We start from the raw sequence: 17,715 nt of genomic DNA, 5'->3' as shown, positions 1-17,715 counted from the left end.
AATATCATCCCTCAAAATAGTCAGCTGGTATGGCCATCTGTTGATGTTGGTATAGCCATTGAAAACATTGCTAATACATTTTTTTTTTTTTAATTCAGGAAACTCAATAGTAAACTTACCAGTGTTTTCGCCAGTGTGGCATGGGCTCATGAGTTGGATAGCCCACCTTCCCAATCAATCAATCAATCAATCAATCAATCAATCAATCAATCAATCAATCAATCAATCAATCAGTCAATACTGAGCTGCATTTAGGACAGTCACCCAGGTGACAGATTCCCTATCTGTAGTTTTCCTAGACTTTTCTTAAATGACTTCAAAGAAATTGGAAATTTATAGAACATCTCCCTTCGTAAGTTATTCCAATCCCTGTCTCCCCTTCCTATAAACGAGCATTTCCCCTCAATTTGCCCTCTTGAATTCCAACTACATCTTCATATTTGATCTATCCTACTTTAAAAGACACCACTCAAACTAATTTGTCTACTAATGTCATTCCATGCCATCTCTCCACCGACAGCTTGGAATATATCACTCAATCGAGCAGCTCGTCTTCTTTCTCCCAAGTCTTCCCAACGCAAACTTTGCAACAAGTTTGTTACGCTACTTTTTTGTCGGAAATCACCCAGAACAAATCAAGCTCCTTTTCTTCTGATTTTTTTTTTTTCCAGTTCTTGAATCAAGTAATCCTGGTGAGAGTCCCGTACACTGGAACCATGCTCTAGTTGGGGTCTTACTGGAGACTTATATGAGCCCTCCTTTACATCACTACTACAACCCCTAAACACCCTCATACCATATGCAGAGATCTGTACCCTTTATTAACAATCCCATTTATGTGATTACCCCAATGAAGATGTTTCCTTATATTAACACCTAGGTACTTAGAGTGAACCCCACAAGGAACTTTCACCCCATTAACGCAGTAATTAAAACCGAGAGGACTTTTCCTATTTGTGAAATTCGCAACTTGACTTTTAACCCCGTTTATCATCATACCATTGCCTGCTGCCCATCTCACAACATCATCAAGGTCATGTTGCAGTTGCTCACAATCTTGTACTTATTTAATACTCTATACAGAATATCATCTGTAAAAAGCCTTATCTCTGATTCCACTTCTTTATTCATATCATTTATATATCTACATATATATAAGAAAATAAAAAGGTCCATTAATACTGCCTTGAGGAATTCTCCTCTTAATTATTACAGGATCAGATAAAGCTTTGCCTACTCTAATTATCTTTTGTCTAGTCCAGTTGCACTCATTTTTCTTCAGTAGTCCCCCATGATCCACCCTATCAAATGCTTTAGACAGTTCAATTGTGATACAGTCCATTTGACCTCCTGAATCCAAAATATCTGCTATATCTTGCTGGAATCCTACAGTTGAGCTTCAGTGGAATAACTTTTCCTGAACCTGAACTGCCTTGTGTCAAACCAGTTATTAATTTCGCAAACATGTCTAATATAAACAGAAAGTATGCTTTTCCAGAGTTTATATGCAATGCATGTCAAACTTACTGGCCTGTAATTTTCAGCTTTATGTCTATCACCACTTCTTTTATACACAGGGGCTACTACATTAACTCTCCATTCATTTGGTATAGCTCCTTCATACAAACAATAATCATATAAGTATTTCTTGCCTGCTGCCATTTCTTGATGGATACAGTACTTTTGTATCCGTCTCTTGGCACAGGCCAGAGTAAAGTGTAGCTTCCACCGAAGTCCCAGTCTCATCCATGGCTGTGATAATATGGAAGCTGCTGGGGTATGGGTGGTGCTGAGTAATGACATTCAGAGCACGACTAGTGCATCTGAGTGTTATGAAAGGTATTGCTCATAGGGTCAGTCGTGCTGCAATAGCACTTTCTGACCCAGTGAGGAAAGCAATGGCAAACTACCTCACTCCTCGTCTTGCTTAGTACGCCTCATTTTGGTGCTGCCATTGGTTTTTGCGGTTTCCTTATAACCGCATAACCTTTGGTGGTGCTATTTGAGGATCCAACCAGCCTCTGGGCTGATGACCTAACAGACACAGACATAAGTACTTCAGATATGTTACTATATCCCAACCCATTGTCTTCAGTATATCCCCAGAAATCTTATCAATTCTAGCTGCTATTCTAGTTTTCAACTTTTGTAATTTATTGTAAATGACATTGTTATCATATGTAAATTTTAATACTTCTTCAGCATTAGTCTCCTCTATCTGGATATTGTCCTTATAACCAACAATCTTTACATACTGCTGACTGAATACTTCTGCCTTTTGAAGATCCTCAAATACACAATCCCCTTGTTCATTAATGATTCTTGGAATGTCCTTCTTGGAACCTGTTTCTGCCTTAAAGGACCTATTCATACCCTTCCATTTTTCAAAAAAATTTGTATGACTGCCAATTAAGCTTGCCATCATGTTATCCTTAGCTGACTTCTTTGCTAGATTCAATTTCCTAGCAAGTTCCTTCAATTTCTCCTTACTTCCACAACCATTTCTAACTCCACTTCTTTCCAAACTACACCTCCTTCTTAGTCTCTCTAAATCTCTGTTATAATAAGGTGGGTCTTTACCACTCTTTACCACCTTTACAGGTCCAAACCTGTTTTCACATTCCTCAAAAACTGCTTTAAACCAATTCCAGAGTCTGTTTACATTTTTATTTACCGTTTTCCACCGACTTTTTGAAAACTCCCTCATGCTTGCTTTATCAGCCATATGGCACTCCCTTAATAGTCCTACTTTTAAGACTTTCCTTTCTATCACATTTATTTCCGACTACAACAAAAACAGGTTCATGATCACTAATGCCATCTGTTACTTTGGTTTCTCTATAGAGCTCATCTGGTTTTATCAGCACCATGTCCAGAATATTCTTCCCTCCAGGTGGTTCCATCACTTTCTGAATCAGCTGTCCTTCCCATATTAAATTATTTGTCATTTGTTGGTCATGCTTCCTGTCGTTCGCATTACCATCCCAACTGACATTTGGTAAATTCAAATCTCCAGCTACAATAACATTCCTTTCCAAGTTGTTTCCCACATAGCTGATTATCTTATCAAATAATTTTGAATCAGCGTCAGCGCTAGCCTTTCCCGGTCTGTACACTCCAAAGACATCAAGTTGCCTATTATCTTTAGAAATGAGCCTTATGCCTAGAATTTCATGTTTGTCATCTTTTAACTTTTTCGTAGCTTACAAATATTTCTGTGACCAAAATGAATACTCCCCCTCCTACCATTCTTATCCTATCTCTACGATACACACTCCAGTTGCGTGAGAAAATTTCTGCATCCATTATTCATTTCTCAGTTATGATTCAACTCCTATTACAATATCTGGTAAGTATATATCTATTAAATTACTTAGTTCTATTCCTTTCTTTACAATACTTCTACAGTTCAACAGTAACATCCCTACTTGATTTCCAGATCCCTGCATGCTTATCACCGCTCCCTACACCACACCGTTTCGCTGAAATCACCTCCCTATAACCCTTCTAAACAAATTTCCTAACTTATACGTCCCACTGCGGTTTAAGTGAAGGCCACCTGAGCGCAGATCCCTATCTCCTACCCACCCATCAGATTCTAACAATCTCAATCCCAGTTTCCCACATACCCACTCCATAGTATCATTTAAATCCCCACTCACCTTCCATTCAGTATCCCTCCTACACAGTATTCCACTAATAACAATCTCCGCTTCCTTAAACTTCAGCCGTGCTGCATTTAGCAGACCCCACACATCTCAACTATGTTGGTTCTTATACCTACTTGCCTTACGTTATTGTACCAACGTGAAACACTACCACCTTCTCCTACCCCTCCTCTTTCTTTTCTACTTTCCTCAAAATCTGCCTCAACCTAATTCATGGATAACAGTCTACCCTGGTTCCCTTTCCTCCACACACTTTCCCCACATGTCTAACAAAGGAACCCCCCCATGACCAAAGCCTCAACCCTACCCACCTCATTTGAATTCCTCCCCTCCTGGTCAGCCCTATCTTTCCTGGCAACTGCAGAAGCTATTTCCTCCTCTTTTTTCTCCCTCCCATGACTCTGTTCCACCTGTCTTATCCTATCCTCTACTCTGCATTTCCCTTTTCTACCTTTTCCCTTCCTCCTACTTCCACACTTCTCAGCAACAGTTTCCTGTTCCTCATCTTCCCTCTGTTGTCCTACCTGCAGTGACTAGTACTGATTTCTCACACACACCTGTCCTGAATTCTGATCCTGAATAGAGCCCTTAGCCTGCAATCTCCTTCCCTTTAGAACATTAGACCACCTGTCTTCTACATTACCCCCCCCCCCCCTTTCCTTCCCATCCCTCTTTTACACCTACTGTGTCCTGTACATTGTTTGAGGGAGGCATACCTTCTTTCCTATCTTCTGAGAGAATATTAATTATCTCCTTTAAACTCTCCAACTCCCCCCTCATACTCCTTAATGCCTGGCCACATTCTGAGTTCCTACACTTGCACCCCTTAGTCATTCTTTATGGAAAAATGAAAATAAAAATAATAATGAAATAACTTATTATGTGCAAAAGAAAAAATTGAAGGAAAGAAATATTTCTAGGATAGTACACAAAGATCACACGATAATAAGGTAATTAATATACTACTACACCACAATACTAGTTAGTGGTACTCTATTTTTATCCTACAACACCCTAACAGGATAAAAACATGCTGTTAATTACTGAATACCAAAAGGGATACACAAGAATTACACAATTCTAAACTTCAGTTAAGCCTATCCTAGTAAGAAAGTTCCTACAGATACCGCTACTATACCACACAAATATTTTACAACAATAGAATAAGCACATTCATTTCTAATAAGATATTATACTATAATACACTACAATAATTTTAAACAATGTTCAGACATATCCTAATTACAATATGTTACTACTAAGCACAAAAGAAATGAAAATTGCAAGTTTGAAAGAACTACTCAAAGATTACCAACAAAGCTAAATACGTAGACATTATTATTAGTACTATTTTATCCTATTTTCTCTAATAGATAAACACAAAAGATACACAAGAATATAGCAGGCAGGATACTCTCTAAATATACCGTATCTACACTACTTTTTTTTTTTTTTTTGCTAGTGGCTTCCCGTCGCACCGACACTGATAGGTCTTATGGAGACGATACTACAATTCTCAACTGAAATGTGGTTTTATGATTTTTTACAGCTGGTGGATTACTATTATTTTCCCTACAACGTGGGAAAGAGAATAAAAGTGTCCTTAAATGCTGAAAAGGTTGTCTACAATAATTTCTGTCAAAACTATGCTGGGAACTTGAACTGCAATATTATTGGGATATAGCAATTTGATTATTAACTTTTACTCAATGAAAAAATGAAGGTGCAAAGTACAAAGTATGCCAGGAACTTAGAACTACAAATTATTGGAATACAGTAATCAGCTGATTCTTGTATTTATTTACACAACAGCCATGTACTCTCTGATCTTGTCGAAATGCAGCAAACAATCGTCAACAATCCGAAGACTATTGAGTAATTATCCAGTGAAATACCGTGTTATTATCTTTAACTTCTTTCTAAATCGAAGTTTACTGGTGTATCGTGTTTTTAATTGAATAAACTATTACCTTTGTGAGAGTTTGAACAGATATCTACACCAAATACCGGAAAAGCTCCGGATGTTACAACTCCTTTGTAAGTATTATACCAACAATCCTACAGATATTTAAGATTTTTTTTTAAGTTAATATTATTACCTAAAATATTTCTTAAACCTAAATTCGAAACAAGGTACAGCTAGCTAGACTACTTAACCTAAAAAATGTAATCTACTGAATTAAACTACTTGTTATAAAATTAAAATGAATATCGCTACTCCCAGTTTCTACCAACAAGCGCTAAACACAAATATATAAAAAGCACTGAATGGATCACACGCACACGAAAGTAAACAATTTCAATAGGTTTTAACTACAGTGTGATAATGCAAGAGCACTCTCAACAGCCGACCATTCACAAGTGCATCCAAAATATGAAATCCTCCAAAGACACTGGCCGGCCAGTATGCCAGCAGCAACACCACTGCAAGCTATACATGTGATAAGCACAATGCAGTGCCGACGTACTAGGAAAGAAATATGTCTCCACTTGCTATATATGCCCTTCCAGGCTAGCATGATCAAAAATATGGCTTCTGACTGAGGTAACAAAAATAATTCAGGAAACTCAATCGTAAAGCAAGTGGAGAAATATTCCCCTCCACCAAACTGGTACTACAATGTGCTTATCACATGTATAGCCTGCATGGTCTCACTACCGGCTTGCTCGTCTGCCGGTGTTTTAGGAAGGTGCAGTTTACAATTGATAAGCCCACGTTGCACTGGGACGAAACACTGGTAATTTTACGAAAGAGTTTTCTGAATTTTACTTCGTTACCTCAATCGGAAGCCATATTTTCTGCCACTGCTGGCAAGGTGATCCTTTATGGCTGCTCTTGTGGCAGTGATGATCTCCTCAGTAGAATGAAATCTACGCCCATGTAACTTTATTTTCAAGTAAGGAAAGAGAACAAAATAACATGGTGCAAGATTGGGTTACTACTGAGGGTGTGGCAAAATGGAGACCTGTTGCATTGCCAGTTCTTCTTATATAAAATGTGGCAGTATTAAGACAGCAGTGGGAATTGATTGAAATTTCTTATTTATTGTTTATTTTTTTATTTTTTTGTTGTGTAAGATTATATTTTGTTTGCACCTTTGGACTTCGAGGAATTCTATTTTCAAAACACTTTTACCGTATGTGTTGTATCAAAATTATAATTTATCTGTGAATTAAAATATTTAAGTTTTTTTGTTGCCATATGGTTCAGGGTGTGCAGTACTATAGTCACGTCCTATTTCGTGAACCATGAGCAACAGCTGAGTGGCCTAGCAAGTGGTCCTGAGAGTCAGGATACCAGTAGCTACGGAATGGGAGTGGCCATCCTTGTGCTCAAGTGGCTAGGACTATACAATCCACTGGTGGTACCTAACCCGTTACAGGAGAGATCCTCACTTGGACAATGTGTAAGTAGGGTAGCATCCTGCTTCATGAATATACTAAACTCAGAACATTTTAAGCAAGCCTCGGAACTATGGGACAAACAGACACCCACTCCCATTTGACAGGCGAGGGACTCTTTGGAAAGAACTTGGCAAACAAAATTGAATTTGATGGCGAGCTATCAATATTAATGGGGCTTATGGAAGAAAGAAAGAAAGAAAGAAAGAAAGTAGAACTGGCTGAGTCAGCAAAGAGGATGCATCTGGATGTTCTAGGAGTAAGTGAAAATCGGGTAAGGAGAGATAACGAGAAAGAGATAGGAGATTATAAAATCTACTTGACGGGTGTTAAAAAGGGAAGGGCAGAGTCTGGGGTAGAGCTGTTCATCAGGAATACTACTGCATGCAACACAGTTTGTTAGGCACATAAACGAGTAAATGATGTGGGTAGATTTGGCAGCTGGAGGAATTAGGACGAGAATTGCCTCAGTGTATTCACCATGTGATAGTGCAAATGAAGATGAAATTGACAAGTTTTATGAAGCATTGAGTGACATCGTAGTCATCAACAATAGGACAGTGTTAATGGGCGATTTCAATGCAAAATTTGGAAATAGAACTGAACGATACAAAAGGGTGATAGGTAAATGTGGGGAAGATATGGAAGCTAACAGGAATGGGAAGCATTTGATGGACTTCTGTGCTAGTATGGGTTTAGCAGTTACAAATGAATTCTTCGAGCATAAGGCTATTTACCACTACACATGAGAGGCTAGGGGTACCAGATCCATAATAGACTATATCTTAACAAACTTCTAATTCAGAAAATCGGTTAGGAATGTTAGTGTTTTTCGGGGATTTTTTGGTGAAACAGACCACTATCTGATCTGTAATGAACTAATTATCCCTAGGCCTAGGACAGAGAAAGTGAAATCTGTCTGCAAACGAATAAGGGTAGAAAATCTCCAGGACAATGAAATTAGACAGAAGTACATGGATATGATTAGTGAGAAGTTCCGAACAGTGAACAGTAAGCAGGTTCAGGATATAGAAAGAGAATGGGTGGCATACAGGGATGCTGTAATAGAAACAGCAGGGGAATGCCTAGGAACAACTGTGTGTAAAGATAGTAAAAAGCGAATATCTTGGTGGAATGATGAAGTGAAAGCAGCTTGTAAACGTAAAAAGAAGGCTTATCAGAAATGGCTCCAAACAAGGGCTGAGGCAGACAAGGAATTGTATGTAGATGAAAGAAATGGAGCAAAACAAATAATTGTCAAATCCAACAAGAAGTTGTGGGAAGGAAGATTTTGGTAATAACCTGAAAAGTCTAGGTCAAGTAGCAGGTAAACCTTTCTGGACAGTAATAAAGAATCTTAGGAAGGGAGGGAAAAAGGAAATTAACAGTGTTTTGGGTAATTCCGATGAACTCATAATAGATCCCAGGCAACCACTGGACAGGTGGAGGGAATATTTTGAAAATCTTCTCAATGTAAAAGGAAATATTCCTGGTGGTGTCGTGAACAACCGAGCTCATGGGGAGGAGGAAAATGATGTTGGTTAAATTATGCTTGAGGAAGTAGAAAAGGTGGTAAATAAACTCCATTGTCATAAAGCGGCAGGAATAGATGAAATTAGATCTGAAGTGGGGGAAGTACAGTGGGAAGGAAGGGATAAAATGGCTTCATAGAGTAATAATAGGTATGGAGTATTGGTAAGGTACGTTCAGATTGGGCAAAAGCTGTAATTGCACCTATCTATAAGAAAGGGAACAGGAAGGATTGCAACAACTATCGAGGTATCTCATTGATTTAGTATACCAGGCAAAGCATTCACTGGCACCTTGGAAGGGAGGGTGCGATCAGTGGTTGAGAGGAAGTTGGATGAAAACCAGTGCGGTTTCAGACTACCGAGGGGCTGTCAGGATCAGATTTTCAGTATGCCCCAGGTAATTGAAAAATGCTACGAGAGGAAAAGACAGTTATGTTTTTGTTTAGTAGATCTAGAGAAAGCATATAACAGGGTACCGAGGGACAAGATGTTCACCATACTGGGGGACTATGGGATCAAGGTAGATTATTAAAATCAACCAAAGGCATTTATGTTGACAATTGGGCTGCAGTGAGAATTTATGGCAGAATGAGTTCTTGGTTCAGGGTACTTACAGGGGTTAGACAAGACTGTAATCTTTCACCTTTGTTGTTCGTAGTTTACATGGATCATCTGCTGAAAGGTATGAAGTGGCAGGGAGGGATTCGGTTAGGTGGAAATGTAGTAAGCAATTCTGCCTATGTTGATGTCATGGTCTTAAAGGCAGATTGTGCCGAAAGCCTGCAATCTAATACCTTGGAACTTGAAAATAGGTGTGGTAAGTATGGTATGAAAATCAGCCTTTCGAAGACTAAATTGATGTCAGTAGGTAAGAAATTCAACAGAATTGAATGTCACATTGGTGATACAAAGCTAGAACAGGTAGATCATTTCAAGTATTTAGGATGTGTGTTCTCCCGAAATGGTAATATAGTAAGTGAGATTGAATCAAGGTCCAGTAAAGCTAATGCAGTGAGCTTGCAGTTGCCATCACCACTATTCTGTAAGAATGAAGTCAGCTCCCGGACAAAACTTTGCTTTACGGGAGTGAAAGCTGGGTGGCTCAGAATATCTTATGAATTAGTTAGAAGTAACAGACATGAAAGTAGCAAGAATGATTGCTGGTACAAACTGGTGTAAACAATGTCAGGAGGGTACTCAGAATGAAGAGATGAAGTCTAAGTTACGAATGAACTCAATGGATGAAGTTGTATGCATAAACCGGCTTCGGTGGTGGGGTCATGTAAGGCAAATGGAGGAGGATAAGTTACCCAGGAGAATAATGGACTCTCTTATGGAGGGTAAGAGAAGTAGAGGGAGACCAATACGATAATGGTTAGACTCAGTTTCTAATGATTTAAAGATAAGAGGTATAGAACTACACGAGGCCACAGCACTAGTTGCAAATAGAGGATTGTGGCAACATTTAGTAAATTCACAGAGGCTTGCAGATTGAACACTGAAAGGCATAACGGTCTATAATGATGATGTATGTTTTGTTGTCAAAATTTGTGAAACAGTATGTACCTACACGTGCAGTTCTGGAAGCACGTTTCCTGTTGCGTAAACGAAAACTTTTCTCAAACATCTATCAGCAAGAACGAAGAGACTTTTGATTGGAAAAAATGAGTGCTAATGTAATTGGTGAATGTGAAAGTTGAAGGTGAATTCCATATTCTGATTGGTTCTCTTCGGTGGTTGCATCATTTCCTGTCTCTCAATTTTCCCTGCTCCTTCTGTGGAGGCAAGGTAGAATCTGGGTCTTTAATCATCTGATCATCACAGCCAGCTGTCGTGCTCCTCCTTCGGTCCCCTCGTGGGAAAACCGGATCTCAGGGTAAGCACCGTTTCTACGTTTTTTCCGGTTTTAACTTCATTTAAATGTATTAATTTATTTTCCTTATGCAGGAGTTCATCCTTAAGTTTCATGTTCAATGCTAAATTTGTCGAAATGACTTGGCTTTTCACCTAAGATCTTATACCTTTGTTTCAGAGGCAATAACTTTTTTTTCTTATCTTTGTAACTTACAATGTAATTATCCCTCGGGTTTTCCTCCCCGTATATGTGTCGCCTTAAATAAGTACTGAAAATCTATGCACATTACCTGAGGTGCTTTAGGTAGTGATGCAAGTTTTCTGTACCTCTATGTTTGGTTTTATTTCTACATTTGTGTAGATTGGGATTAGCCCTCGTTTTATCATGTATTGTTGGATAATTTTCTTTCAATTCAAATTAAATGATAAAATTTCTTTTAACGTTATGCACATGTCCACAGGCATGCTTAACAACCTTTTAATTTGCGTTTGTAAAGATATTTCCGTTTTGAGTTTTGATTTGTTTCCTTTTTCTTAAAATAAATGTGTGTAATCCAAAGACAATTATCCTCTACATTTTCTTTCTTCATAAAAGGCTACGTTCAATTACCTCTCAGGATTCCATGCTGCTTTCTACATCCATTCTGTAGTTGTCATGTTTCCTAACCTGTTTGTTTACATTTTGTGCTCCGATGCTTTGGTTTGAATATTAAGTTTTTCTTTTACTGTGTTTAAAATATCATTCTTTATTATTATTATTTTTTCTATTTGTGTAATCAAGCTGTCCCTTCATTTGGCAACCAGTAAAGAGTTAGCTGGAAAATTTATAATGTCCAATAACAGACCATTTATACTGGTATTATAAATTTACTCATTTGGGACAAATATTTCAGGTTCCCTATGGGAATCAAATCTATATCATAATCAAGGCATCATGGTTACACTGATCCTGGTCACAGCATCACAATGTAACCATAACAGCTTGATTACACAAATTTAAAAAATGTTCTATTTTATGTTTTTATCCGACAAATTCGGAATTGGTGTAGTTAGGCGAATATTTGAATTGATCATTATGTATTCATGGAAGAGACAGTTCTTAATCGCTGCCTATGGGCTAATCACAGTAGACTTATCTCAATGTCCATTACAAATAGGTAGATTTCACTCTTCTGAAGTTATTGAACTTTAAAATGCCCGGGTTCTTGACCCGTATACTTTGAATGACTGTTAGTGTCGAAGTCTACATTGTACATTTTCTTTGTTGGATATAATTTAGAGTTTTCATTGGGGTTTAGTTTTTGTTTGAATTCGAACTTTATGTTTTAGACAGAATAAATTATGCTTTTACCTCCATTATCTCGCTGAGTTCTCATTCACGAATATGTATTCTAGATCCTGTCCCAATCTTGCATGATTAGTTTGTTAGAAATAAGTGTTTTTTGGATGCACCACACAGCATCTCCGCTGAGCTAGGCCATCTGGGACAGGGGAAAGGTGCAATATATCTTTTTTCCACCATTTACATCCTTTCCTAACACTTGTGTGAATCTCTCCCAACATTATTCCTCATTTACCACTTTCTTACACTTACTTTTAATTTCCTGATACTTAATCTTACTTCCTCCTTTCCTATATCTATTTGATTCTTGCCATGCTTTCTTCCTTTGTTTAACAACCTCTTCACCTTTTCATTCCATCAAGGTGGTCTCCTTTTCCTTCCTTCTTGCCGAAGTTCTGCCACAAATCTTCTCTGCACAGCTTACAAATGCGTTTGTACATTTGGTCCATTCTTCTTCTACACTTTCTATTTCTGATATAGGAATATGCTGTTTTAATTCCTCCTGAAATTTCTCCAGAGTTATTTTATCTTTTAATTTCTTCTTTATTTTCTTCTGTCTTATTTAGTTTACTCTCCAAATCTTACCTATTTTAAATTTTGATACCACTACTCTGTGATCTCCAACAAATGCCTTACCTAGTAGTGCTGTTACATCCATTAACAGTTTACAATTTATCTCAACCAAAAAATAATCAACAACTGTTTTTGTCCTCCTTTCATCTCAGCCATATCTTTCTACCATTCTTCCTTCTAAACGAAGTGTTACCCACGATCATTCCATTACTCTCACAAAAATCAATCAACTCATCTCCCTTGCTGTTTCTTTGTCCATATACAAATGGCCCAATCACTTCTTCTTTACCAATTCTATAATTTCCAACCTGCACACTGAGGTCTCCCATGACTATCACTTCCACATCGGAGATTACTTCCTCGAGTGTCCTCTATATTTTCCTCACTGTTTCCAGTTTGGGGTGCATAAACTTGGATGAAATCTTTCACTCCTCCTTCCGTCCTCAGTCGTACTCTGATTATCCTATCACTAATATAGTCTACCATATCCACATTTTCATCCAGGATTTAGTTAACAATCACTCCTAGTCCATTCTTTGCCTCACCTCCTCCACTCAAGTATCTTCTTTACTCCTTTTCCCCTCCACTTGACCTCACTCAGTCCCATCATTGCAACATTTTCTTTCTCCATAAAGTCAGTCAACTCCTCTGACTTTCATGTCAGGGTCATAAATTTTTTTATTATTCCCACCTTCATAATAGTGGCTGCTGATTGTCCACTCATCACAGTTCCTTCAGCACAAGAACTGCACATCACTTTTAGCAGGGTTCACCCTAACCTTTTCCGAGGCTGATATTTACCATCACTCATTTTTAGGCTACTGTTACGATGGGGTTGCCTATTTTAGAGTTACTGCCAGAAATTTTTCAGGTGACCCCTTACATGTGGAAGAGACGCCCTTGCAGCCACCCCTAACATGGGAAACAAACTATGCTGATGAAGAGAGTACTCACACTATTGCCCGAGTACTGGGCTGCCTCTTCCACAATCTGCACCGTTCCAAAGTCCATCTTCTCCGCTGTACATTCCATTGAGGTCTTCGCTCATAACCTTGAGCTGGGACCCCTACCAGATGCTACACACCGGGTCATTGTCGATGGTTGTGTCAGCATCTTTCATTGTAATAATAATATAATGTTATTTGTTTTACCTCCCACTAACTCATCTACTGTTATGATTTTTTGAGATACCAAGGTGCCAAAATGTTATCCTGCAGAGTTATTTTATGTACCGGTAAGCCCACCTAGGCATCACTGAAGAGGCATACTGGGGAAATTAGAGAGATGTAGTTTCCCATTGCTTTCCTCGCCCACTGGGCTGAATGGTTCAGGCAGTAGAGCCTTGGTCTTCTAAGCCCATCTTGGCAGGTTCAATTCCAGCTCAATAAGGTGGTCTTTGAAGGTGTTCAAATACGTCAACCTCATGTTAGTAGATATATTGGTACATAAAGGAACTCCTGCAGGACAAAATTCTGGCACCTCAGCACCTCCAAAAACCATAAAAGTAGTTAGTGGGATGTAAAACCAATAACATTTTCATTAAGGAATCTAAGTAATGCAACAAAGAAGCCCTTAAAATATGTCCAAACATGTATGCTGCATAATATGATTATATGTATGGTACAGTCCTTAAGTTTCTGGACACTCTGCCTAGTGCCATTGTGGAACACGACAGTGGATAGTTTGCACTTTGGAATGGTGCCATGAAAGTTCTTTGTTCATCTTGGCAAGAAGCAGTATGTGCATGCAATTCTACTGCATTTTTCCTATTTGATGCAAATCTTTCTTGAGAGAATATTGTAAAATAGTGTACAGTGTACTCAACAGAGATTTCCACAGAAGTGTTTTTGTCTCTTTGATACATCGCAGCTGCAGCAGCGCATCTACAACCTTCTCATGTGAGCATAGTACTATATACAATTAATTGCGAAAGTTTTTAACACACACAATACATGGGTTACTGTGTTCCAACTTATAATTAATGGTACCGGTTTCATACCCCCTCTCGGGCAGACACCCCTTCATTACGGACAAATTTTTTTGTCCCGAAGGTGTCCGTTATAGAGAGGTTTTACTGTATATTACAGGAGATAAAGTTATAAAAGGGTGAAAATTTAAGAAATAAATATGCTGGAGACATATCAAACAGATGAATGAAGAAACAATGACAAAACAAACCACAGGAATTAAAAACTAAAGGAAGGACACACTGTGGAAGACCTGGTTTAGGATGAATGGATCTTGCTAAAAACAGCACAAGGGGATAGGACCTGGATTGAAATACAGTGATGGATGAGGAGTTGTAGAAACAGAAACTAAAATGGGGAAGAGTCCTATTTATCCTACAAGGGAAATGATGATGATTACAGTATGCAATATAGTCAACCCTACACTGTAGGAATCCTATGAAGGAGTAGTAGGCATTATGGATAAAGAACATGTTTACTGGAATTATTAATGTGTGTATTTTTAGCATAATGCAGAGCGACCCAGAATGAGAATGTGAAATATATTACTTTTTTCTTGATTCAAAAATAATGAAGTGTGTTCCCCCCCCATATTACTGACTATTACAAAATCTCAATCTTCTAAATCTTATTCTAGATTAGATTCTGTTCTTACTCAATTTTAGTAGGTTCTTGATATCCACAAGGTTGGTAAAGCTTAAGCGGTACAGGTTTCAAGCCCTTCTGAATAAGTGAAGCAGCCAGCTCTGATGATATCACTTCCGCAGGCCCATTATCAGGAGGATCATATTCTCCCCAGTGTCTCCGAGTTCCCTCCATCAGAATAATCTAAAACAGAACACAAATAAGTATAAGGGCATACACATACATACATACATTACATTACATTACATACATTATCATTATAGACTGTTATGCCTTTCAGCGTTCAGTCTGCAAGCCTCTGTGAATTTACTAAACGTCGCCACAATCCTCGATTTGCAACTAGTGTTATGGCCTCATTTAGTTCTATACCTCTTATCTTTAAATCGTTAGAAACCGAGTCTAACCATCGTCGTCTTGGTCTACCTCAACTTCTCTTACCCTCCATAGCAGGCTGCATTATTCTCCTAGGTAACCTATCCTCCCCCATTCACCTCACATGACCCCACCACCAAAGCCGGTTTATGCTACAGCTTCATCCATCGAGTTCATTCCTAAATTAGCCTTTATCTCCTCATTCCGAGTAGCCTCCTGCCATTGTTCCCACCTGTTTGTACCAGCAATCATTCTTGCTACTTTCATGTCTGTTACTTCTAACTTATGAATAAGATATCCTGAGTCCACCCAGCTTTCGCTCTCGTAAAGCAAAGTTGGTCTGAAAACAGACCGATGTAAAGACAGTTTAGTCTGGGAGCTGACTTCCTTCTTACAGAATACTGTTGATCGCAACCGCCAGCTCACTGCATTAGTTTTACGACACCTTGATTCAAGCTCACTTACTATATTACCATCCTGGGAGAACACACAACCTAAATACTTGAAATTATCGACCTGTTCTAGCTTTGTATCATCAATCTGACATTCAATTCTGTTGAATTTCTTACCTACTGCCATCAATTTAGTCTTCGAGAGGCTGATTTTCATACCATACTCATTGCACCTACTGTATTTTCAAGTTCCAATATATTAAACTTCAGGCTTTCAGCACAATCTGCCATTAAGACCAAGTCGTCAGCACAGGCCAGACTGCTTACTACATTTCTACCTAACTGAATCCCTCCCTGCAATTTTATACCTTTCAGCAGATGATCCATGTAAACTAAAAACAGCAAAGGTGAAAGATTACAGCCTTGTCTAACTCCTGTAAGTACCCTGAACCAAGAACTCATTCTACCATCAATTCTCACTGAAGCCCAATTGTCAACATAAATGCCTTTGACTGATTTTAATAATCTACCTTTAATTCCATAGTCCCCCAGTATGGCGAACATCTTTTCCCTCGGTACCCTGTCATATGCTTTCTCCAGATCTACGAAACATAAACACAACTGCCTATTCCTCTCGTAGCATTTTTCAATTACCTGGCGCATACTGAAAATCTGATCCTGACAGCCTTTCTCTGGTCTGAAACCACACTGGTTTTCATCCAACTTCCTCTCAATGACTGATCGCACTCTCTCTTCCAAGCTGACAGTGAATACTTTGCCTGGTATACTAATCAATGAGATACCTCGATAGTTGTTGCAATCCTTCCTGTTCCCTTGCTTATAGATAGGTGCAATTACTGCTTTTGCCCAATCTGAAGGTACCTTACCAACACTCCATGCTAATTTTACTACTCTATGAAGCGATTTCATCCCTGCCTTCCCACTATACTTCACCATTTCAGGTCTAATTTCATCTATTCCTGCTGCTTTATGACAATGGAGTTTATTTACCATCCTTTCCACTTCCTCAAGCATTATTTCACCAACATCATTTTCCTCCTCCGCATGAGCTTGGCTGTTCACAACACCACCAGAATGATTTCCTTTTACATTGAGAAGATTTTCAAAATATTCTCTCCACCTCTTCAATGATTCCCTGGGATCTATTATGAGTTCACCTGAATTACTCAAAACACTGTTCATTTCCTTTTTCCCCTCCCTTCCTAAGATTCTTTATTACAGTCCAGAAAGGTTTCCCTGCTACCTGACCTAGCCTTTCCAGGTTGTTACCACATCTTACCATGACTTCTTTTTGGATTCAACAACTATTTGTTTTGCTCTGTTTCTTTCATCTACATATAAATCCCTGTCTGCCTCAGCCCTTGTTTGGAGCCATTTCTGATAAGCCTTCTTTTTACGTTTACAAGCTGCTCTCACTTCATCATTCCACCAAGATGTTCGCCTTTTCCCATCTTTACACACAGTTGTTCCTAGGCATTCCCTTGCTGTTTCTACTACAGCATCCCCGTATGCCACCCATTCACTTTCTATATCCTGAACCTGCTTACTGTCCACTGTTCGGAACTTCTCACTAATCATATCCATGTACTTCTGTCTAATTTCCTCGTCCTGGAGATTTTCTACCCTTATTCGTATGCAGATAGATTTCACTTTCTCTACCCTAGGCCTAGAGATACTTAGTTCACTACAGATCAGAAAGTGGTCTGTATCATCGAAAAATCCCCGGAAAACTCGTACATTCCTAACAGATTTCCTGAATTCGAAGTCTGTTCAGATATAGTCTATTATGGATCAGGTACCCCTAGCCTCCCACGTGTAGCGGTGAATAGCCTTATGCTTGAAGAATGTATTCGTAACAGATAAACCCATACTAGCACAGAAGTCCAGCAAACGCTTCCCATTCCCATTAGCTTCCATATCTTCCCCACATTCACCAATCACCCTTTT

At 38.7% G+C, this 17,715-nt stretch overlaps 1 protein-coding gene across 3 annotated transcripts in view; it reads right to left on the bottom strand.

The window, feature by feature from the left end:
• Spt7 overlaps positions 1 to 17,715 on the bottom strand; it is a 124,846-nt gene that overhangs the window by 84,992 nt on the left and 22,139 nt on the right. For all 3 annotated transcript variants that reach the window (XM_067144125.2, XM_067144124.2, XM_067144127.2), the window contains exon 2: positions 14,994 to 15,166. In XM_067144125.2, the coding sequence (XP_067000226.1) occupies positions 14,994 to 15,157 (164 nt within the window). In that variant the 5' untranslated portion in view covers positions 15,158 to 15,166. The remainder of the gene's footprint in view (positions 1 to 14,993; positions 15,167 to 17,715) is intronic.

This window comes from Anabrus simplex, chromosome 3, assembly GCF_040414725.1.
Source record: "Anabrus simplex isolate iqAnaSimp1 chromosome 3, ASM4041472v1, whole genome shotgun sequence".
Lineage (NCBI taxonomy): Eukaryota > Metazoa > Arthropoda > Insecta > Orthoptera > Tettigoniidae > Anabrus > Anabrus simplex.
Note: the sequence above shows the minus strand (reverse complement) of the source record. Positions and strands in the feature narration are given on the sequence as shown.